Here is a 21613-nt window from a genome sequence, read left to right as displayed (position 1 = left end):
TCCCCAAATTGGAAAGTTGTCAGTTCCCCGTTGCAGGAGTGAAACAAGACACTTATTCATTCATCACATGGGGCTACACCCATTGTGTCTGGGTTGTAGGTGTGTTCCACCAGAGAAATTCCATGAAAGAACTTATTGATTAATATATATCTGAGGAAATTCTCGAATACTTATGTCATGGTCGACGCTCATCAATGTTCCCTTGTATGACAAGAATGTTCTTGATGTGTAGCGGCAGGAGATCTAGAATGCGCATGAATTCAGCAATGGTTCTTTATTGAAAAGGAAATCATCTGCAGCAGAGGAAGTCTCCCATTGCTATTCCAATCTTTGGTGGCTGTTAATAAGATTTCCTTCTTTTGAAGCTGTTTGTTTAAGCTGAAAGGCAAACAGGCGACAGAGCCAGACCTTTGGGTTGGGCTAGAAACGCAAATCGTTTTCTCAGTCTTAAAACACTTTTGTCACATTGTATTGAAAAGTCGCGTATTTGTGTATTGCGAGGGGTCTGTTCCTAATCTTGTTTCCTGTGTAGATAGATCATGGACTGCTCCACATTTTTTTGCCAGAGAAGCTAGCCTGGGCTACGTTCACATCTATGTTTTCTAAAAATAAAATGGCAACTTTTAGCCATATTAGGCCTCAAACCTGTTGGCTGAACACTTGCCTGTGTTCTGACAGAGGAGAGGTGAGCTACTTCCACGCTCTTCTAGCAGAGGCTTATCTCCCTGAGAACAAAAGGATGAGGCATGTTGAATTTTAACTGCCTGATCTTCATCTCCCACCGACATATGCCATTCAGGGAGTCGGGAGGCCCATGTAAGCATCAGATGGTTTTCTTCTGCTTCTTGTTTGCAGGGGAATATGGGGCTTGCTCTTAAAGGGGTTATCCGGGAATGATTTAAAATGGCCACCAGAAACCTGTCCTTGAAAGTGAGCAAGACTGGTTGCCTCCACTTGCAGAGCTGTCTAGGGTCGTGGGGCCTTGCTACACTGCTCTACAATAAATGGTAATGATGTGATCGATCCTGCCTATGATATGCCATGATATAATGGTTGAGCGGCCTGGCAGGAAAACTCACTAATATGGAGCATAGGCATGTGCCACATAGTGTTTAGTGAGGCCAAGTCCACTAACTCCCCTATGCAGCTCTGCAAGTGGTAGTGACCAGTTCTGCTTACATTCTAGGACAGGTTGCTGGCGGCCATTTTAAATAATTCCCAGAGAACCCCTTTAAACATTGAACAGTCTCAATGCAATAAACATAATAATGAAGATAATTCAGTCTTCCTTTTCATATTGGCATTGTTATGTCTAGTAGAATCCATGTGTGCTTGTCTGCAGATAAAAATTCATAAGGGTTTTTATTATCAAGAAGCAATTTTAGGAAGGGTAAAACTGACCATTCACTTTAGACAACTCTCAGCCTAAAGCTTGCCATACACATAATACTTTTGTCGGCTGTACGTGCCAAGAATGGCGGGTTTGACTGACACACTAATGTGAGAGTCTCCCTCAAGGAGACAAGGATCAGGCAAAATTAATATTTTTGCCTGATCCTTTTGTTCTACCAGGAGATAAGCCGCCACCAGAACTGTCTGGCCAAGCCGAGTGTGTATAGGGATGCCGGGAGGGAGACTGGAGAGAAAGCTGTCAGCCAAACGATCTTTCGCCTGAGAGATATTGAATGTGTATGGGCAGCTTAATGGTATTTCAGGATACACCTATTTCTCCTAACCCCTCATACACATGCATACTCGATTAGCCAATATTAATCTGTTCTGGATTGGGAAATAAGAGTAAGGGCCCTTTTACATGGGAAAAGCTAGTTCTAGTCTGGTTTATTGGGTGATCACATCTTTTATATGGTACAAAAAATCATTTGTCAGCAGCACATCTCCCTATGTAAACAGAGGATGTGCTGTCAATGAACGAAATTTGGGGATAAATGATTATACTAACGATAGTTGCTGACTGTAAACAGTGCAGATTAACATGCTCTTATCGACAATCGATACCGAATACTCTCTGCCCAAGAATAGACCCTAAGTCACTGCCAGACAACTCTGGCAGCAGCTAATCTCCCTTATCTCCCTTAAAGAGGTTATCCAACCTCTATAATGACACCTGGGCCCCTCATATAGATTATATATCCCCGTTGCTCCTGATCCCCTCACGGCCGTCGCTGTAGATCAAAACACTCAGCAATGGGGGGGGGGCAGACTGTGATGGGGACGAGCCTCCCTAGCTTCTCTGGTGACACTAGGGAGGCCCGTCCCTGTCACGGCCTGCTATTGGCAGTTCCCACAGTTGCCGGATGTTTTGATCTGCGCGACAGGGAGATGCAGCGACAGCCATGAGGGGATCAAGAGCAACGCTGGTGTCGGGGAGTTGGGTAAGTATAATCTATATGAGGGGCCCGGGCATTGGGGGGGTGGTCATTATAGGGGTTGGATAATACCCTTTAAGTAGAAAAGAATCAGGCATAAAATCCAATAGTCTGAAAATTGGGACACAAATTAGATGGTCAACTGGTCCTGCTGAAGTTCATCTGATGTGTATGGCCACCTTAAGGAGGTGGTCCAATTTGGCCATTTTCCCAGCAAGATCGGACAAAGCACCAGCTCCAGATGGCCAGGCTTACAGAAACTACCAGTGGGCTGGTGCTTCAACGTTTCCTTAACTTCCACTGCATTGAATGGGAGCTTTCTAAACATCATAGCAAAACAAACTATGCTCCTTCCGTAACTCCCAAGTTACAGAAACGGCATAGCTTGCTGTGCTACACTATCTGCGTAGCATCTATTCACTACAATTGGAGCTACAGAAACAGCTTTGCATATGTTCAACTGGGTCTCGAGACCCAACCGTGTGGTTCACTGACCCAAAATGATTAGCACTGGTGCCTTGCAGCGCTGGCGTCCTGGATTCAAATCAGAGCAAGGAAACCATCTGCAAGGTGTTTGTATGTTCTCCCCATGTTTGTGTGGGTTTCCTCCGGGTACTCCGGTTTCTTCCCACATTTAGAAGACATACTGATAGGGAACTTAAATTGTGAGCTCCATTGGGGACGTCAAGTGATGGTGATGTCTGTAAAGCGCTGCTGAATCTGTCAGTGACACACATACATATACATATGACTGAATGAGCACAACATTTTTGCCTTTGGTTTAATATGCACCAGTGTGTTATAATGCCTCTCTATTACTTTTAAATACTATGAACTACTTAATAAAAATCTTGTTGTGGTAAAGTCTTTACAAAAGTCTTTAACCCTACCCACTTACTTGGTATAAATGTTCATGCTGTAACACCCATAGAACTTTCGAAGAGGCCCAACTACAAGGTATAACTGAGCGCCTGGAGCACACATTAGTGCTTTAGGATATAGGATAACTAATAAATTCTAAATTTGCTTTGCTCCTGCCTGCGCCCTGTAGCATTTGGAATGCATCTTGAGTAAAATTGATGTTGCTTTTAGACTAGTAACATAACCACCAGTCAAATAATGATGAAAAATAATATCATTCTGGGGCAGCCTGTTCCCTTGCAGTGATATAAAACATAAGAATCAAATGTCATGTGAAATATATGTAGGAATACAAAGGACGGTAAAAAAATGCACAGTTTGCAAAATGTGGTCTGCGTAAAGGGCTTTAGAGGGTCCGAGGAGAGAGAAGTTGGGTGTGTATGTAGCATATCTGATGAACGTAGAATGCTGGGAATTTCTGGAATAAGTCCAGCTTAGCTCCAGGAATCCCACGGGAGAGTTGTCAACCAGCTCCAGATGTCGACAGGGATGACTTTAAGCACATGGAGTGCTTCACATTCAAACTGATATATACGCCTGAAAACTTTTCAAATCTTTCTGATTTAATCCTCGTATTAGTTACTAGCAATTCATTCTAGTACCTTTTCATTCACGGGGTTGTCCTACAAAAGATATTCTAAATTTTTAAAACCAGTACCTGGATCGGAATACTATTGCAATCAGATATAATTTAAAATGTAGTATAGTCACTAAGTTATTTAATAAAGTGTATCTGTATAGCGCCACCTACTGGTTGTTCTTTTCCTCATTTCTGTCCACCTTGCTGAGATGTTCCCACTTGCTCATTTCCGTCCTTCAGCTGCCAGCTGTGACAGTTACAGAAAGAGAGATGCAGCAGCAGACTGGACATGCCCCCTGAGTTTTGATAGGGAGTGAGCCACAGCAGAAAGGACACATCCCCTGAGCTGCCAGCTGGAAATAAATATAGCAGAGCAGGAGATCTTTAGATCCATGTGAGGTACAGGGCTGGTTCTGGCTTTGTTAGAATGAGATTGTAATTTCCTGTATGATGTCTGATTTTTATTTTTTACATTAAAGGGGTTCTACAATTTGTTTTAACTGATCTATCCTCTGGATAGATCATCAGCATCTGACCGGCGGCGGTCCGACACCCGGGATCCCTGCCGATCAGCTGTTTGAGAAGGCAGCGGCGCTCCAGGAGCGCCGCGGCCTTCTCACTGTTTACCCCAGGCCCAGTGACGTCAAGACTTATATCAATGGCCTGGGCGCGGCTAAACTCTGTTCACTTGAATGGAGCTTAGCCCCGCCCAGGCCAGTTGATATTAGTCGTGACGTCACTGGGCCTGGGGTAAACAGTGAGAAGGCCGCGGCACTCCTGGAGCGCCACTGCCTTTTCAAATAGCTGATCAGCAGAGGTCCCGGGTGTTGGACACCCGCCGGTCAGATCCACAGGATAGATCATCAGTTTAAACAAACTGCAGAACCCCTTTAATTATCCCTTTTAATTATGGGATAACCGCTTTAAACTATCCAGCAGGGGTCTGGAAAAAAAAAAGCTCTAAAGGGAATCTGACAGCAGTTTTCACCCTGTAAAACTGCTGACAGCCCTAGATAGGAGACCTTTCAACCTGTTAAAACATACCTCAGAGTAAGGTTTTAGCAGTAGTGAACTTTTCACAGCACTACCGCAAGAAGCAGGTCCTGAACATTGAAGTACTCTCAGCAGTAAGCGCTCCACATCCATCCCCTCTGCTCTGTAAAGGCTGTGGTTTCCGGCCGGGTAAGGGTCCATTCACACGTCCGTATGTGTTTTGCGGATCCGCAAAACACGGACATAGGCAATGTGCGTTCCGCATTTTGTGGGCCGCACATCGCCGGCACTCTCATAGAAAATGCCTTTTCTTGTCCGCAATTGCGGACAAGAATAGGACATGTTCTATTTTTTTACAGAACGGAAGTGCGGATCCGCAAATGCATGAAAATGTATGGGTCCACACCTGTTCCAAAAAATTGCGGAAAGGATGCGGACCCATTTTGTGGACGTGTGAATGGACCCTAACACTACAAATGAGGGTATTTAAGTCTTCATTTCCAGCATGGCTTTTCATCTGGTTCATTAAGATGTCTTCTACTTTAACATTCCATCAAATACAAATACAACCAAATACAAATCTAATCAAATACACAATTTTTTTTATAAGTTTGGCAGCATTTTATGAGCCAGGGAAGCTATCACGTATAATTTGTATGAACAAGTAGGCTATATATACTGGGCACCTAAACCTGAGGTCGGGGGAAAGAGAATTTCCTCAAAACACCACCATTGAAAACAATATAGAACTGTATAAAGCTGTCCAATGGGAGCTACACATCGAAGACAAAAAACGTGGTACCTGAACACCATGTGGATAATGGAAACTGCTTAGATGCCCGAAGCATATCTTCCTATTGTTCTGGAGAAAAAAAAAAAACAGTCTGCATGTAAATAGTGCTTTAGCTCTTTTATATGTCCTTTTGAACACTTTTTGACTGCATCTATATGTCTAAGATCTCTGGATTGTCATTTAAATGCTTCATCTGATGGACAAATCTTATGTATTCGTAAATATTGACCAGTAGGTATGACTCTGATTGTCTGTGGTGGATAAGAGGATGAGCCATGTAAATAAGAATTTACCAATGTCAATTCACTTCAGTTTGAATAAATCCATAAGCATCTCGTTGTAAGATAACATCTAAAAACTCTACTTTGTACTGTACATGAGTTTAATATTTCAAAAGTTTGTTTTAAAAAAAACAATTCCTGTAATTCAAATTCCATCCCCTGCCGGATCAAAAATACATCATCCATGTACTCCCCAAAAAAGGGAGTGGTTCATCATGATGTGGTGATCTGACAGGAACAAGTCCTTCTCCCAGAGCCCCGGAGCAGATTTGCATGCAAGGGTTCATAAGCTGCCCCCAGTGCCGTCCCCTGGAGCTGCAGACAGAAGGGCTCATTGAGAATGAAAAAATTATAAATGAGAACAAACTCTAATGATCTGAACAATAAGAGAATGTTCCCACAATCCACATTACTCGCTTTGAGAATCCACGGCATAGAGGCCATCGGTGTGTCTAATACGAGTATAAAGTGTTGAGTATATATTTGCTTGGAAATTACACCATTTTCTAGGCATGCCAAAATGTTTGTGGGGGTAGGCACCATCGTGGTCTGTGAGATACCATTATGTAAGACCTCCAAAGGGAAGCTCACTTACCTGCTTCCCGGCTCCCCTGTTCTTCTCCTGTCTGCAATGTTCCTCTGGACTCCAGAGATGTCAACATCTGGTTTGACATTGCCACAGCCAAATGACAAATGATTACATGGTCGCAAGGGGAGCCTGACACCTCCACAGCCTATGATTGGCTTCGGCAATGTCAAGCCAGATGTTGACATAGCTGAAGCCCAGAGGAGCATTGCAGGTGAAGAAGGAGCAGGGAGCCGGTGACGGGAAGCAGGTAAGTAAGCTTCCCTTTGCAGGTCCCACAGAATGGGGGGGGGGGGGGGCAAAAACACTCCCATTCTTGCACAGCTGCTTTAAGCCTTTAGCAGTGAAGGTGGTATTAACCCTTTAGTATTGATGGGTCACTGCAAATCTGTTTAAAGAATTAGATCTAGATAAGATGTAGTCTTCTCAAAAGGTGGAAGATTGGAAAGTTTAAACGGTAAATGATACATTGAGACACTTTTGTTGGATGTATTGACTAGGTGACTGTGCATTTTTTTTCATTTGTTTCTTGGCTACATACCTATTTAATTCTTTTATTTTGGATCACCTACATAACAGATTAAATTATTCTCAAAGTCCCTATATATTTGGACAACTTTCAAAATTATTCAGTTAAGGATGTTAGCGCACAAATGTAATTAATGTGGATAGGTGATAAATGTATGATCACTTACAGTTAAATTAGTTGGAACCTAGCAATCACAAGCATATGTGACCACCACCCAGTTCACTTCTATGGGACAGACAAGTATCTCTGACATTCTCATAGAAGAGAGTGGAGCAATAGTCATGTAGGCACAACACTGCTCAATTCCATTCTTGTGATCGCTGGGGGTCCCAGTGGTTGGATCCCCGGTAATCATACATTTATCACCTATCCTGCTGAATTTTGTTTGTGGGCTATGTATTAGCTTTTTTATGAAGATTCTGCAATTTCCTTAAGATTAGCTAAAATTTTAATAGAAAAATTAAAGGCTATGTACATCCTTGGGGGCAATTTTTTTTATATTATTGCATTGTACTCATTTGAGCTTAAAATCATTTTAAAATTGGTCTTTATTACAAATATGGAACCCTTTTTTCTGTACAGGGCTGAGATGCTCTATAAAGGGATCTGAATTTTCTCTCTTCTCCGTCAGCCAGCTAATCTGATGGGCTCCTTATCTATGCTCTCTGATCTTATAAACACTCATTATAGCTCAGTTCTTATCTTACTGATAATAATGTGGCTTAAAAAAGTGTTTATGACCTCTTAGTAAATTAGAGATAAGGGTTATTAGATGACAGGCAGAAAGTAAAAAGTACAATTCACAAAGCTAGATAAACAATTAACACTTTGTGACAGAACAGCTCAATAATTAGAAAAAAGGATTTTTAGCCCAAAATGAGCAAAATGCAATCATAACAAAAATTGCCTCCAAAAGGTGTACAAATCCCTTAAGCCTGTATTAGACAGGCAGATCCGCAAGCGATTGTTGAGAGGGAAGCATTCCCTCCCGGCAATCGCTTAGTAGCTAGCGGAGGAGACTGCTGCTATTACATGCATCGATTTCCTCCGCAGCATGGGGAGAAGCGATTGCTATGCCATCGCTCTTCCCCATACTGTTTAGTGGTTTGCCAGCAGCAGATCGCTAAAATACAGCATGATCTGCCGCCGGCAAGCACAGATTTTTAAGCATGGTTAAAAATCAGAATTGCCGAATGATTGAGCATTTGCGCATGCGAACGCTCATTAGTGATATTATCGGCCAAAATATCGGCCAGTGTAGTACATCCTTTAGCCTTTACCCTGTCCAATCCTTTGTTCCCTAGGAGATAAGCAGCAGCACCACAGCTGTTCTCTATGAAAATAAACTTGAATGTAAAATGCAAGTTGGGGATTATAGCTGTCATCTGAAAAGCCAATAGATGTATATTACATTTTTAATTCATATTCCAACCTCGATCTATGATTAACATTAACCTCTAACCAAAAATTAAAAATCCAAGTTTGGCTGGATATTAAATCCTTTCTCATTCTCCCACATCTCCTTAAATGAATTGTCACCAGAAAATGACCTATTGTTTACATTAAGTTTTTATGTTAAACATGCTTATTCAGAATTTTTGGTGATTTTTTTAATTTTATTCCATCACCCTATCTTTAGTTAAAAAATAGTCCTAAAATAATACAGCTCCACATGTCTCCACATATTATAAGGGCAAGTAACCAGTGAGAAACTGCATAACTTTATGTATTTATTTTTTAAAATATAGATACTACATACAAATTATAATAAAAATTACCAATAATATTAAAAATAACATAAAAAAAACATGAGTTAAACAATATCTTTCCAGATGATGATGGTCTGTCACTGGTATGCTAAAGTAATTTTTCATTTCTAAATTTCACATGACAAATATTTGTTATGGCTGAAGTTGTCCATTTTCATAAACTTTAGGGCTCATGAACAGGATTCGTTTAGTGATCCGCAAATTGCATGCCACCATTTTTTTCTAACTACTGTAGAAAAGTCCTATCCTTACCTGCAAAACAGACAATAATTGGAAATCTTCTTTCTTTTTGGTGGGCTGTGGAATGGACATACAGATTTGGACAGCATATATAGTGCTGTTGGGATCTTTTGCAACCCCTTTTGCAGCCCCCCTGAAATAAATGGATCCACATCTGAGCCACAAAAAATGCAGATCGGATGCAGACTGAACATACGGTTGTGTGCATGAACCCTAAGTCTAGTTTGTAGGCGCTAAGACTGTACAACATAACCTGGGTACAAATGCTCAGACAATCTTGCAGAAAGCACTGGATTTGCAGCATGGACTGGAACAGTCTTTGTGAGAGGGCACTGTCAGTTACCACAATTTGTTGAGTATTTAAGGAGTGAAAACCAAACCTATTGTAGTGATCTTTTCAAAGGGCATTGGAAAAGAAAGAGAATGGTCTGCTTTGTTTATTTTTTTTTTCCAAAAACAGTGCCATTCTTATCCATGGATTGTATCTGGTATTGCAGTTCAGCCAATAGACGTGTTTAGAGCTGTTTCTAGAACATATTCAGGCCCTGTTTTCTAATCCTGGGCAAGTCCAAAGTATTTTTTTTCTTTGCTTATAAAGTGCAGGGCAGGCCATTAATAAGGAATAAGATAGAGGCTTTTGTGCATGCTTTGTGTATACCTGTTTTATTTAATGTGTAATTTGTGGGTTGGCAGCCATCTAGATTCATTCTCCCCTTAGATATGTTTTTCCTAATGAATCCTACATTTCCCATCATGCTTGGCTTTGCAGAGACAGAGGGGGCAAAGCCTTTTACACTCGACTGCTCAGAGGTGTGGTTAGGCTTTCCTGCACCCTGGGAAGGATTCAGATTTGTGCCCCCTCACAGTTTCTATGCCCACCTTTGTGCCCCTTCACAGTAGTTATATTTTCCTTGTGGCCCCCTCACTGTAGTTATGCCCACCTTTGTGCCCGTCACAGTAGTTATGCTCACCTTTGTGTCCCTTTACAGTAGTTATGTCCTTTTTGTGGACCCTCACTGTAGGTATGCCTATGTATGTGCCCCTCACAGTAGTTATGCCAGATAATGTGCCCCTCACAGTAGTTATGCCAGATAATGTGCCCCTAGCAGTAGTTATGCCAAATAATGTGCTCCTCACAGTAGTTATGCCATATTATGTACCCCTCACAGTAGTTATGCCAGATTATGTGCTCCCTCACAGTGGTTATGCCAGATATGTGCCCTCTCACAGTAGTTATGCCAGATTAGGTGCCCCTCACAGTAGTTATTCCAGATTAGGTTCCCCCTCATAGTACTTATACCAGATTAGGTGCCCCTTACAGTAGTTATGCCAGATTAGGTACCGCCTCACAGTCTTTATACCAGATTAGGTGCCCCTCACAGTAGTTATGCCATATTAGCTGCCTACTCACAGTAGTTATGCCATATTAGGTACCCCCTAAATGGAGTTATGCCAGATTATGTGCCCCCTCACAGTACTTATGCCAGATTCACAGTAGTTGTGCCCCCTCACTCTGGTTGTGGCCTCCCCTTTGGCCCCCAGTGCCCTCTCCAGACTGCAGCTACACTGAAGGGGAAAAAGAAAAAAACACTATTTACCTGACGACGCGCTCCCACACTCATATCGCACTGCTGGATGTGCAGAAGGTTGATTCTCAAGCTTTCAGCACTCCTCATACAGCCAGTAGTGTGATGTGCGGCCTGAGGTGGGAGCGCCAGATCTAAGAAGAACAGTGAAGCAGGGAGTGGAGGACTCCCTGCTTCACTACGGAAACGAACCGCCCAGCAATGACAAGAACTGCTGGGCGTTTGCGCCCTCCCCGCCTCTGTGCCCAGGGCGCGTGCCCGGCTGCCCCCCCCCCCCCCCCTCTCTAGGCCCATGCGACTGTACCTGTGAGTCCTGTGTCAGGCAGCCATAACAGATCAGTGACACAGAACCGCTATACCCTCACACCACAGGATCTCCATGTTTGCCCTCTCTGCCCTGTCATCTCTGACATGGAGGAGGAAGAAAAACCAGGGTTAAGCTACATCACATAGAACTATACTGAATAGTCAGCACACACAGATAGTACAGACAGTGTGAGTCAGGGGGTTCATACAACTTCAGCTAATCACTGTATACACTTACCTGCTATATATCTGCTCTCCTGGCCCTTTACATAAGGGATACATTATATTTTGAAATAATACAGGAATACACAGAGGAACATAGAGGGTGGAGAGGAGAGGATTGGTGATGATGTAATTTACAGGAAGTCAGCCACAGAGAGATACAGAGTTTCTGTTTATACATTAGAGCAAGTAGTCTGACTTGAGATGACACAACTAGGTCCAAAATGTATGGGTACAACTGAGTTAAGGTGTAACAAATGACAATGCTAGAATACTGGTGGTGAGTTAGTGGTATATGTAAAAAAATAAATAATCTGGAGTGCTTCTTTGAGCAAGGTTAGAATGATTAGAAGTTGTAATCAACTATAACATCAGTAATAAAGAAGCAGTAATTGCATACTGAGGCATATCAGCCTTAGGCTACATGCACACAACCACAAAACACGGATGGCGTCCGTGTGCGTTCCGCAACTTGCGGAACGGCACGGACAGCCTTTAATATAACTGCCTATTCTTGTCCGCAAAGCGCGGACAAGAATAGAACATGTTATATTTTTTTGCGGGGCCACGGAACGGAGCAACGGATGCGGACAGCACACGGAGTGCTGTCCGCATCTTTTGCAGCCCCATTGAAGTGAATGGGTCCGCATCCGAGCTGCCAAAACTGCGGCTCGGATGCGGACCAAAACAACGGCCTTGTGCGTGAGGCCTTACTATGGAGGATCCCTGGGAGCAGCTTCGAAGATCAGGTTACGTATTTCAGGATGAGTCTTCTCTCATATCCCCTTTCTGTTCTTTGGAGTATTTCTATCTTGACGTAACTTGACAGCTTGCGCACTTTCTGTGCCCTAATCTAGAATAAATTATTTTCTCTGATTAAGAAAAACAGATATCTGCATTAATGTTAGCTGCAACATGTATGAAGGCCTAGTGAGTACTCCGATAAGTTATGTTCTTATCTCACTACAACCTCCTACATGCTCAGTTTCACACACAGAATGCCAAGAATGTCAAGATACCATGGTATCATGGACAACTGTCAATATGGGAAAGAATACATACTGAACTACATAACTAACTTACATGTGATGTAGTTTTGTAGTTACATCAGGGGCATACTCAATTGGGTGTTTACATGGTTAAACCTCCAAAGAGGTTAGGTTATCTGCTGCCATGAAAACTCCCCGACCTCTCCTCTTATTGATCAGGTAGAATGCTTTTGAATCACTGTATTGGAAAAACTGTGCAACCATACAGTTACAGCTGCATGGTCCTCTTTATCTCCATCCTGAACTCAATCTGATCAGTGCAGGGAGGAAACAGGAAGCGGAACTATTAGCATCCAGCTTCCTGTTACAGCCAGGACCATGTTAGAGCCTGAAGAGGTGAGCTCAAGTACTAGCATTAATTCTTCTAATGCTCTTCACCAGGGATCTTAAATTTAGCTATTTCACTGCTCCAACCACAAGGATAATTCTATTAGCCCCTTCATTGTCCCAGGCCACCAGAAATACTGGAATTCACCCCTCACTGTTCTAGGCCACCAGGTATATTGACATTTCTGCCTTTACTGCCCTTGACCACCAGGTATCCTCATATTAACCTTGACACAACTAAAGACAAGGATCCTGGCATTAACCGCCTCACTTTTCTAGACTAAGGTAGTCAGTTCAGACCAGTTCCCCTTCAGGCTGTGTAAATCCTACATACACCCCTGGGTTACATACTATATATTATAACACATAATCACTGAACACATCATATAGCCTGGATTTAAGGGCCGTATGTCTATAAAATTCAACACTGAACCATCACTTCAATAATCTAACATGCTGGGATCTGAGATATTTAATACTAAGCAGCATGTATAAATCATCTAAATCATGTACACAATAAGAATGGCAGGGCTCATGGGGTTGGGTGGGTCTGGTCGCAAAAAGAAAAAAAACAAGATGGGGAAACAATATCTAGACATATTGAATATGTACACATGATACATTTTCATGTTAAACTTTTTGCAACTGGATGATACATTTGGTGCATGGCTAAGGACACACTTGTCTTTATAACAACATGGTTGGCTTAGTATGAGACATAATTCCAGAAATGTTGCAATAGACCAAAATAGGGCATGGTTGCTCTCCAGCAAAGTTACACTCCTTTTCCAGTAAGCCATGATAATTTCTCTGAACCTAGATATGACAAATTATCCCAAATTGTACCACAATTCAGTCAAATTTAAACCAGAATTTAGGATCATTATATATCCACTGTACAGCTGGCCATAAGCATTAGATATTTGTTTGCATATCTGGCTAATTTTGATGTTATAGTATCTGGAGACAATCTATTGCCTATAGTGCTTCAAGAACATCAGATTGTTTGTAGATCCCTGCAAAACAATCTGCCAACAAATGTCTCATGTCAATGGCTTGCCAAAGATTTTGTGGTTGGAATGCTTTAAAGTTATGGTTTGGAAATGTGAAGATGGATTTCAGTAATTTGTTGCTTGTGTGATAGTTGTTATCTAGAATCCCACACACGATTCTAGTCTTTGCAGATATTTGTAACAATAGTGCCACCTAGTGTACATAAGTTATAAGGCCCATGTAGCACACCTCGGAATTATTCTGTAGGGCAGTTATTCACTGCATTAAAGTTAAGGTAAAATACCATAATGAGGATATGTAATGTAAGTCCTAATACGCAAGCTTCTATTCATGTCTACCAAATTCCAAAAGTAAATCATGCCCTATAGTACTTTGAATTGGAGAACTATCTAATGCCCTTTAAATATTGCATTTAGGTATAATATGACATATTCAATTAGAAAATCTTTATTTGTAGATAACACCTGATAATAAGCAGTTAATAGCTGATTATGTGAGTGAAACTGGGAATATAATATAATTCTCCAGTACTCGGAGGTTATAATACCACTTCCTTTGCCAAAACTAGGAATATACCTCCACCTAGTTGGTAGTTGCTATTTTCTAGCTAATATTTTAAAAATATGTAAAAAAGTACCATATTGAGCTCTAAAAAAAAGGAAAAATATCACAATTAATAGGGGAAGGGATAGTATATATAATGTCTTGTTGTTAGGTGTATGCCATACATATCATAACTTTTCATTGAATTTGTCATACAACTAATAGAATTATATGCAAAAATCTTGAAATTGACTCCTCTTACTTGATAAATCGGTAATGGCAAAGTCTTTGAATCACAAGGTGATGTATATTTAAGGGGTTAGACCTCAGACAACATGTGTCTCCTTTCTACAGGATGCATGATTGCTGGAGGCCCAATCACTGGGACCTTCTCCAATTGCAGCCGTATAGACATTGAATAGAGCAGTAGTGTGCAGGGGATACAGGACACCTGTTCTTGTGATCGATGGGGGTCCCAGAGGTCGGAACCCCAGCTATCATACATTTATGACCTATCCTGTGGATAGGTGATAAATGTTGTTTATGGGCCAATTTATTTAATGATATAAAGTCAATTTCCGCTTTAAAACCTTTGATGCATACTGTTTATCAAAGTTTAGAAGCTTTATGGTTTACCCAGAATGTACTGCTTATAAATATAACTAATACCTCATAACAGCTAAACAAAAATTTCTAATAGGAATATTTTTCTAATTGCAGTTGAGCAACAAGAGCCAGCAAGTGTAACACTGGACAAGGAAGCAGCTGAAGACATGGGGATTGTGCATAATGATTCCACTGCAGAAGAAACTGCAAAGGAAGATGATCAAGTTGAAACACCAGAAGCCATTGATATAACACCAGAATTTGAAGAGAAAGCAGAATCTCCAGGACAAGCCAATGAAAATCAGAACAATGAAGTAGGGTTCAAGAAAGTATTTAAATTTGTGGGCTTTAAATTCACAGTAAAAAAAGATAAAACTGAGAAGTCTGAACCTGTACAACTTCTAACTGTGAAAAAAGATGAAGTTGAAGTAAATGGCACAGACTATCAGACAATCGAGGAGCATATTAATACTGATAATACTGAAGTTGGAAAGACCGAAATCCAAGACCCCAACAATAGTGAGAAGCCTTCTGAAAGTCCAGATAAGCCAGCACTGGGTGCTGAAAGTCCAAATGAAACCCCTGAAGAAAATCAAAAGAAAGTGGAAGAATCTGAAGGTGAAAAAGATCAAAAGTCCCCAGAGTCTCCTACAAATGCTGTTGTCACTGAAACATCTTCTCCATTTAGGAGATTTTTCACTCAAGGATGGGCTGGACTAAGGAAGAAGACAAGCTTTAAGAAGTCAAAAGAGGAAGACCCACAGGAAGTTGAGAAACAAATCAAAGTTGAAGAGCAGGAAAAGAATGACGTACCCAAGGCTGTAGAAGAGGAGAGCACAACTGAAACACAACCAGCTGAAAATCATTCTGTGCTACAGGAATTAAGTAAATCTTCAAGTGAAGATTCAAAGGTGTCTGCTGAGGAAAACATTGAAATTATACCTGAAGACAAACCAAAACAAGAGGAACCTTCACTTGATGATGAAGCAGCACTCAAATTAGAAGGCAGTGTAAAAGAAGATGAAGAGGTTGCCCCAGCAGCAGAAAATAAAGAGTATACACCTGAAACAGTGACTTCAGTCCCAGAAGCAATTGAATTGTCTAAGGTAAAAGCTGAGGCTGAAACTTTGGAAGACAATATTGAAACCCAGACAACTGATGAAATCGCTGTAGAACCAGCTGCAGAAGGAATAAATGAGGACTTGCAAGGAACATCTGAGACTGGAGCTGTAGATAATGATCAGTCACAGTTGGTTTCAAGTACTGAAAGTGGAGAGGCCATCACCACAGAAGCTGAATTGTTGTCAACACAAGAGAAAGCCAAAATTCAAGGCAGTCCATTAAAAAAACTTTTTAGCAGCTCTGGGTTAAGGAAACTTTCAGGAAAGAAAACTAAAAGTAAAAAGGAAGATGAAGGCAAGATAGAAATCACAGCAGAAGCTATTTCATCTGAGTTCCCAGAGGCTCGAGAAATAGATGGCGGAGATAGCTCTCCATCCTCTCCTGATGAGTCAGCAGATACATCTCCTATAGAAAAACCATCAGATGAAGTACAACAGACTACAGAAGTAGAAGGAGAAGGCGCAACATCTGATGGTGAAAGAAGAAAAGATGGAATCACACCATGGGCTTCATTTAAGAAACTTGTCACACCAAAAAGACGCCCAAAGCGACCATCTGAAAGCGATAAGGAGGATGAGGTTGAAAAAGCAAAAACTTCAACTATGTCTTCTACAGATAGTGCAGGTACTGGTGAAAATCAGGAAGAACCCAAAGAGACCAATGAAGAACAAAAACTTGAAAAAAGCACAGAAGAAAGCAAAAAGAAAGTTGACACTTCAGTGTCATGGGAAGCTTTAATTTGTGTTGGTTCTGCCAAGAAAAGAGCAAGAAAAACTTCCGATTCAGATTCAGATGAAGGAATAAAATCTCAAGATGAGGCTAAGAAAACAGAAGAAATTGTACCTGCTAAGGAAACTGATTCTGATAGCCCTATTACAAGTTCACAGGAACAACAAATACAAGAAAGTACATCACCAGATCAAACTGGCAGTCCTACAGAATCGGATGGGGTATCTACTTGGCAGTCTTTTAAAAGACTTGTCACTCCTAGACGCAAGTCAAGAACAAGAGTAGAAGACAAAACTGATGAAAATGCTACAGCAGCCAATGCAGAACAGTCAACCTCAGAGGGTGAGGCTGGTAAAGAAGAAACTTGGGTTTCATTTAAGAAGCTGATTCCAGGGCGAAAGAAAAAAAAATCTGATGGCAAACAAGAACATGCTCCTACTACTGAAGCTGGTCAGGCATTAAATGAATCAGCTGAAGATGATTCTGATGAACCTGCAGTAGTTCCTTTATCAGAATTTGATGCTGCAGAGCAGGAAAAACTAGATGCTCAAATATTGGAAGAAGCTATACCAACTATTGGTGGAGAACAAGAAGGATATTTCGAAAAGTCTACCGAAGAACTTATTCATGCAGTAACAGTAACTGTAATTGAAGGAGAAAGAGCAATAACTAGTCTAGAAGAAAGGTCTCCATCCTGGATCAGTGCAACAGTTTCTAAAAATATTGAGCATGCAAAAGAAACTGAAGAAGCCATTGAAAGAATAAAAACAGAGGTCACAGTTGAAGAGACCGTGGTGCTAAGCACAGTCTCCCAGGTTATGACAGTAGTACCAAACACATTAATGAATGAGATGGAGTTAACATCAGAAGCTTTAACAGCACTAGAGGAAGCAATAGAAAATTCATGTGCTGAAGAGACAACGGAAATGATATCTGCTGTTTCACAACTAGGTGAGTCAGTTGTTTCAACTGAAGAAGCTACACCTGTGCCAGAGGAGGATGCAACTATGAAGACTTTAGAAGACCAAAAGAAGCATACTGAAAGTATACTACATGAAGCAGCAGAAAAGGCAAAACTAACAGTCAATACATTTCAATTGCAAACATCTCAAGATGTAACTGATGTTTCTGCTACAATGGAGGACAAGGAGATAGTTTGTGAGTCTGCTCCCCTGTGTGCTGAAGAACAAACACTTTTAACCCCTGTTTCCTTAGAAGCTCACAATATTACAAGTACCATAGTAAGTGCTGAAGAGACTGTTGAGCAAATATGTATTACTGTCTTTCAGAAAACAAAGGAAAGTGTCACTACTTCTGAAACTGTGCAGAATTATTTAAATACCCCAGTTGCCACTTTAGACCAAACTGTTAACATTTGTATCAGTGCCTCACTTTCAAAAGAAGAACAGGCTGATGAATCTACCTTGCTGGGTACTGACAAAAGTGATGGACATCTTTTAACTTCCTCTGAGGATCAGGTGGTAGAAGAAACTCCAGTTGTCACTGAGTCTCTAGTTAAAGATAGTACCACTGATTTGGAAGTTTATTATGCTAAAGTTGACTCACGTTCTGCAGAAGATATAAAGAAAAATGATGACCTAACTAGTTCAACTGACGTGAAAGAAAGTGTGCTTGCCTTAGCTGAGATACAGGATGAAGAAGTTAGTACTGCAGTAGCTCAAGTTCAGATTGCAGATAATGCCTGTACATCAAATGAGTTACAGACTAAAGAAAGTGTCTTTGCATCAGTTGAAGTTGTACCAGTATCAAGAGAAGTGCAACCTGAAGAAGTTGTATCTGTATCAAGTGAAGTGCAGCATGAAGAAGTTGTACCTGTGTCAAGTGAAATACAGACTGGAGATGTTGTAGCTGGTTCAAGTGAATACCAGCCTGAGGTAGTTGTAGCTTTAGCAGGTGAAGTAAAGTCTGAAGAAAATGTTACCCAATCAAGTAAAATACATCCTGAAGAAGTTGCCCCTGTATCAAGTGAAGTGCAGCCTGAAGACGTTGCACCTGTATCAAGTGAAGTGCAGCCTGAAGACGTTGCACCTGTATCAAGTGAAGTGCAGCTTGAAGAAGTTGCTCATGTATCAAGTGGAGTGCAGCTTGAACAAGCTGCACCCATACCAAGTGAACTGCAGCCTGAAGAAGTTGTACCTGTATCAAGTAAAGTGCAGCCTGAGGAAATTCCACTATCAAATGAAGCGCAGCCTGAAGAAGTTGTAACTGTATCAAGTGAAGTTCAGCCTGAAGAAGTTGCACCTGTATCAAGTGAAGTTCAGCCTGAAGAAGTTGCACCTGCATCAAGTGAAGTGCAGTCTGAAGAAGTTGCACCTGCATCAAGTGAAGTGCAGCCTGAAGATGTTGCACCTGTATCAAGTAAAGTTCAGCCTGAAGAAGTTGCACCTGTATCAAGTGAAGTGCAGTCTGAAGTTGCACCTGCATCAAGTGCAGTGCAGCCTGAAGATGTTGCACCTGTGCAGCCTGAGGAAGTTGCTCATGTATCAAGTGAAGTTCAGCCTGAAGAAGTTGCACCTGCATCAAGTGAAGTGCAGCCTGAAGATGTTGCACCTGTATCAAGTAAAGTTCAGCCTGAAGAAGTTGGACCTGTATTAAGTGAAGTGCAGTCTGAAGTTGCACCTGCATCAAGTGCAGTGCAGCCTGAAGATTTTTCACCTGTGCAGCCTGAGGAAGTTGCTCATGTATCAAGTGGTGTGCATCCTGAAGAAGTTGCACCTGTATCACATGAAGTGCAGCCTGAAGAAGTTGCACCTGTATCATGTGAAGTGCAGCCTGAAAAATTTGTACCTGTAACAATTGAAGTGCAGCCTGAGGAAGGTTTGCATATTTCAAGTGAACTGCAGTCTGAAGAAGTTGTACCCATATCATGTGAAGTGCAGCCTGAAGATGTTGAACCTGTATTAAGTGAAGTGGAGATGGTAAAAGCAAGTGAGGTGCAGCTTGAAGACTCAAATGAGGTGAAACCAGAAGAATGTGCTGCTGTGTCGGTTGAGATGGAGTCTGAAGAAGGTCTGAATGTGCCAGTTGAAAACAAGGTGGAAGAATATTTCTCTGTTTCAGATGATGCACAGGCTGAAGAAGGTATCACTGTTACAGCTGAGCTTCAGACTGAAGAAAGTGTTCCTGTGTTAAATGAGGCACAAGATGAAGCAAGTGACAGTGTGCTATCTGAAGCAAAGATTGAAGAAAGTAGTTCTGTGTTGGTTGATGCGAACATTAACAAAGTTGCCCCCGTGTTAGCTAATCTTCAAGTGGAAGAGCAAGCTCCTGAATTAGTTGAGATGCAGGCTGATGAAAGTGCCCCTATATCAAAAGCGGCTGAAGATAATGTGCAAGTAGATGAAGGTACTAATCTTTCAGCTGATGCACAGCCTGGAGAAAAACCCTCTGTTTTAAATGAATCACAGGCTGAAAATACTTCCTCTGTGTTTGCTGAGGCTCAGGACAGTGACCAAGTATCATCAAATGTGCAAACCGAAGAAGTTGGTCATAGGACATCTGAAGTGCAGGCTAAAGAAGTTTCCCCACTGTCAGATGAATTGCAGGCTGAAGAAAGTTCCCAAGAGTCAGTTGAGTTGCAGACTGAAGAAAGTGTGGACCTTACACAAGTATATACTGAAAAAATTGCACCTGTTGCCGTTGAACTAATTAGTGATGTACAATCTGAAGTCTGTGAAGTGCAAGCTGAGGAAGTTACTGAATCAGTTGAGATTCAAGATGATGGTAATGCAAGTGCTGCTTTAATCGATGAACATAAGGAACATATTGAAGAAGTTATTCCTGTTAATAAGGTAGATACTAAAGAAAATGTTTCTGAGAATGATGCCCAAGAAAGTGAAAGGGTTCTGGTTTCAATAGAAGATAGCTGCAGTGATAGCCAGATACAGAAAGTAATTACTGAAGGAACCATGGCAGTGACTGATGTATTGCTAGCTGAACCGCAAACTAGTGAATTACAGAGTGAAAACACCTGTACGTACAGTGACAACACTGAATTCAAAGATACCCCACCAACCACTGCACCAGAAGAGGCAAAAGAACCTGAAGAAGAAGGTAAAGACAAAATAACTCATAGTCAAGAAGAAATTGTGGAAATTATTAAGGAAGAGGAAGTTATCACTTCAGATATTCCAGAGCTGCAAAGCTCAGAGGCCATCAAAGCATCTGAGCCAGTTACAGCAGCTGCAGTAGAAGAACAAGTCTTAACAGAGAATGTAAAAAACATTGAAATACCCCAAGATAGTATAGAAGATCATGACAGAAGATCTGAAGATATTGAAGTATTATCCAATGGAGTACAGGTCATAGCAGAGTCTGTCTCTCAGAAAGCTGCAGCTATTGTGGATGCTGCAATTGAAGCAGCTACAAATTGTTTTGTTGTTGATGCTACCCTCCAAGACAAAGCACTTGAAGAAACTACTGTATCTGAACATGTAGAGATAACTGAAAAAACTAACGTCAAAACTATATCTATTGAATCATGCAGTACAACTATTGTACAAAGTATCATTGAAACAGCAGTGGAAACCATAGTAAGCAACATTCATATAAATAAAACAGTTAGTATTCAAGGACAGAATCTGGAAAATGAAATTGATTCACAACTTCAAGAAACTGCATCTGTTCATGAGCCCATCAAGTCAAGTGAACAGCTTGAAGAAAGTGAAGAATTAATGAGGAACACAGGTAAAGAATTTGAGTCTGCTATTGTGGCTCATATTCAAGACGAGAATGAACATCAAACATCCACTCAAGCTTCAGAGGTGAATGCTCAGGAAAAAGCACCGACTGTTGAATCCTGAGACCTCATGTAAGTTACAAATGTAAATAGGTGTACTTTCCAAATATGGAAAAAGTTTATATATTCTATACACTACAGACCAAAAGTTTTGACACCTTCTCATTTAAAGAGTTTTCTTTATTTTCATGACTATGAAAATTGTAGCTTCACACTGAAGGCATCAAAACTATGAATTAACACATGTAGAATTATATACATAACAAAAAAG

The 21613-nt window shown here is 41.1% G+C and overlaps 1 protein-coding gene across 2 annotated transcripts in view; it reads left to right on the top strand.

Moving 5' to 3' along the window:
- Window positions 1-21613, top strand: part of AKAP12 (A-kinase anchoring protein 12) — a 184896-nt gene that overhangs the window by 159052 nt on the left and 4231 nt on the right. For both annotated transcript variants that reach the window (XM_044288860.1, XM_044288861.1), the window contains one exon: window positions 14847-21414. In XM_044288860.1, coding sequence (XP_044144795.1) covers window positions 14847-21406 — 6560 coding nt within the window. In that variant the 3' untranslated portion in view covers window positions 21407-21414. The remainder of the gene's footprint in view (window positions 1-14846; window positions 21415-21613) is intronic.

This window comes from Bufo gargarizans, chromosome 4 (assembly GCF_014858855.1).
Source record: "Bufo gargarizans isolate SCDJY-AF-19 chromosome 4, ASM1485885v1, whole genome shotgun sequence".
NCBI lineage: Eukaryota > Metazoa > Chordata > Amphibia > Anura > Bufonidae > Bufo > Bufo gargarizans.
This window is presented reverse-complemented; position numbering and strand designations above follow the sequence as displayed.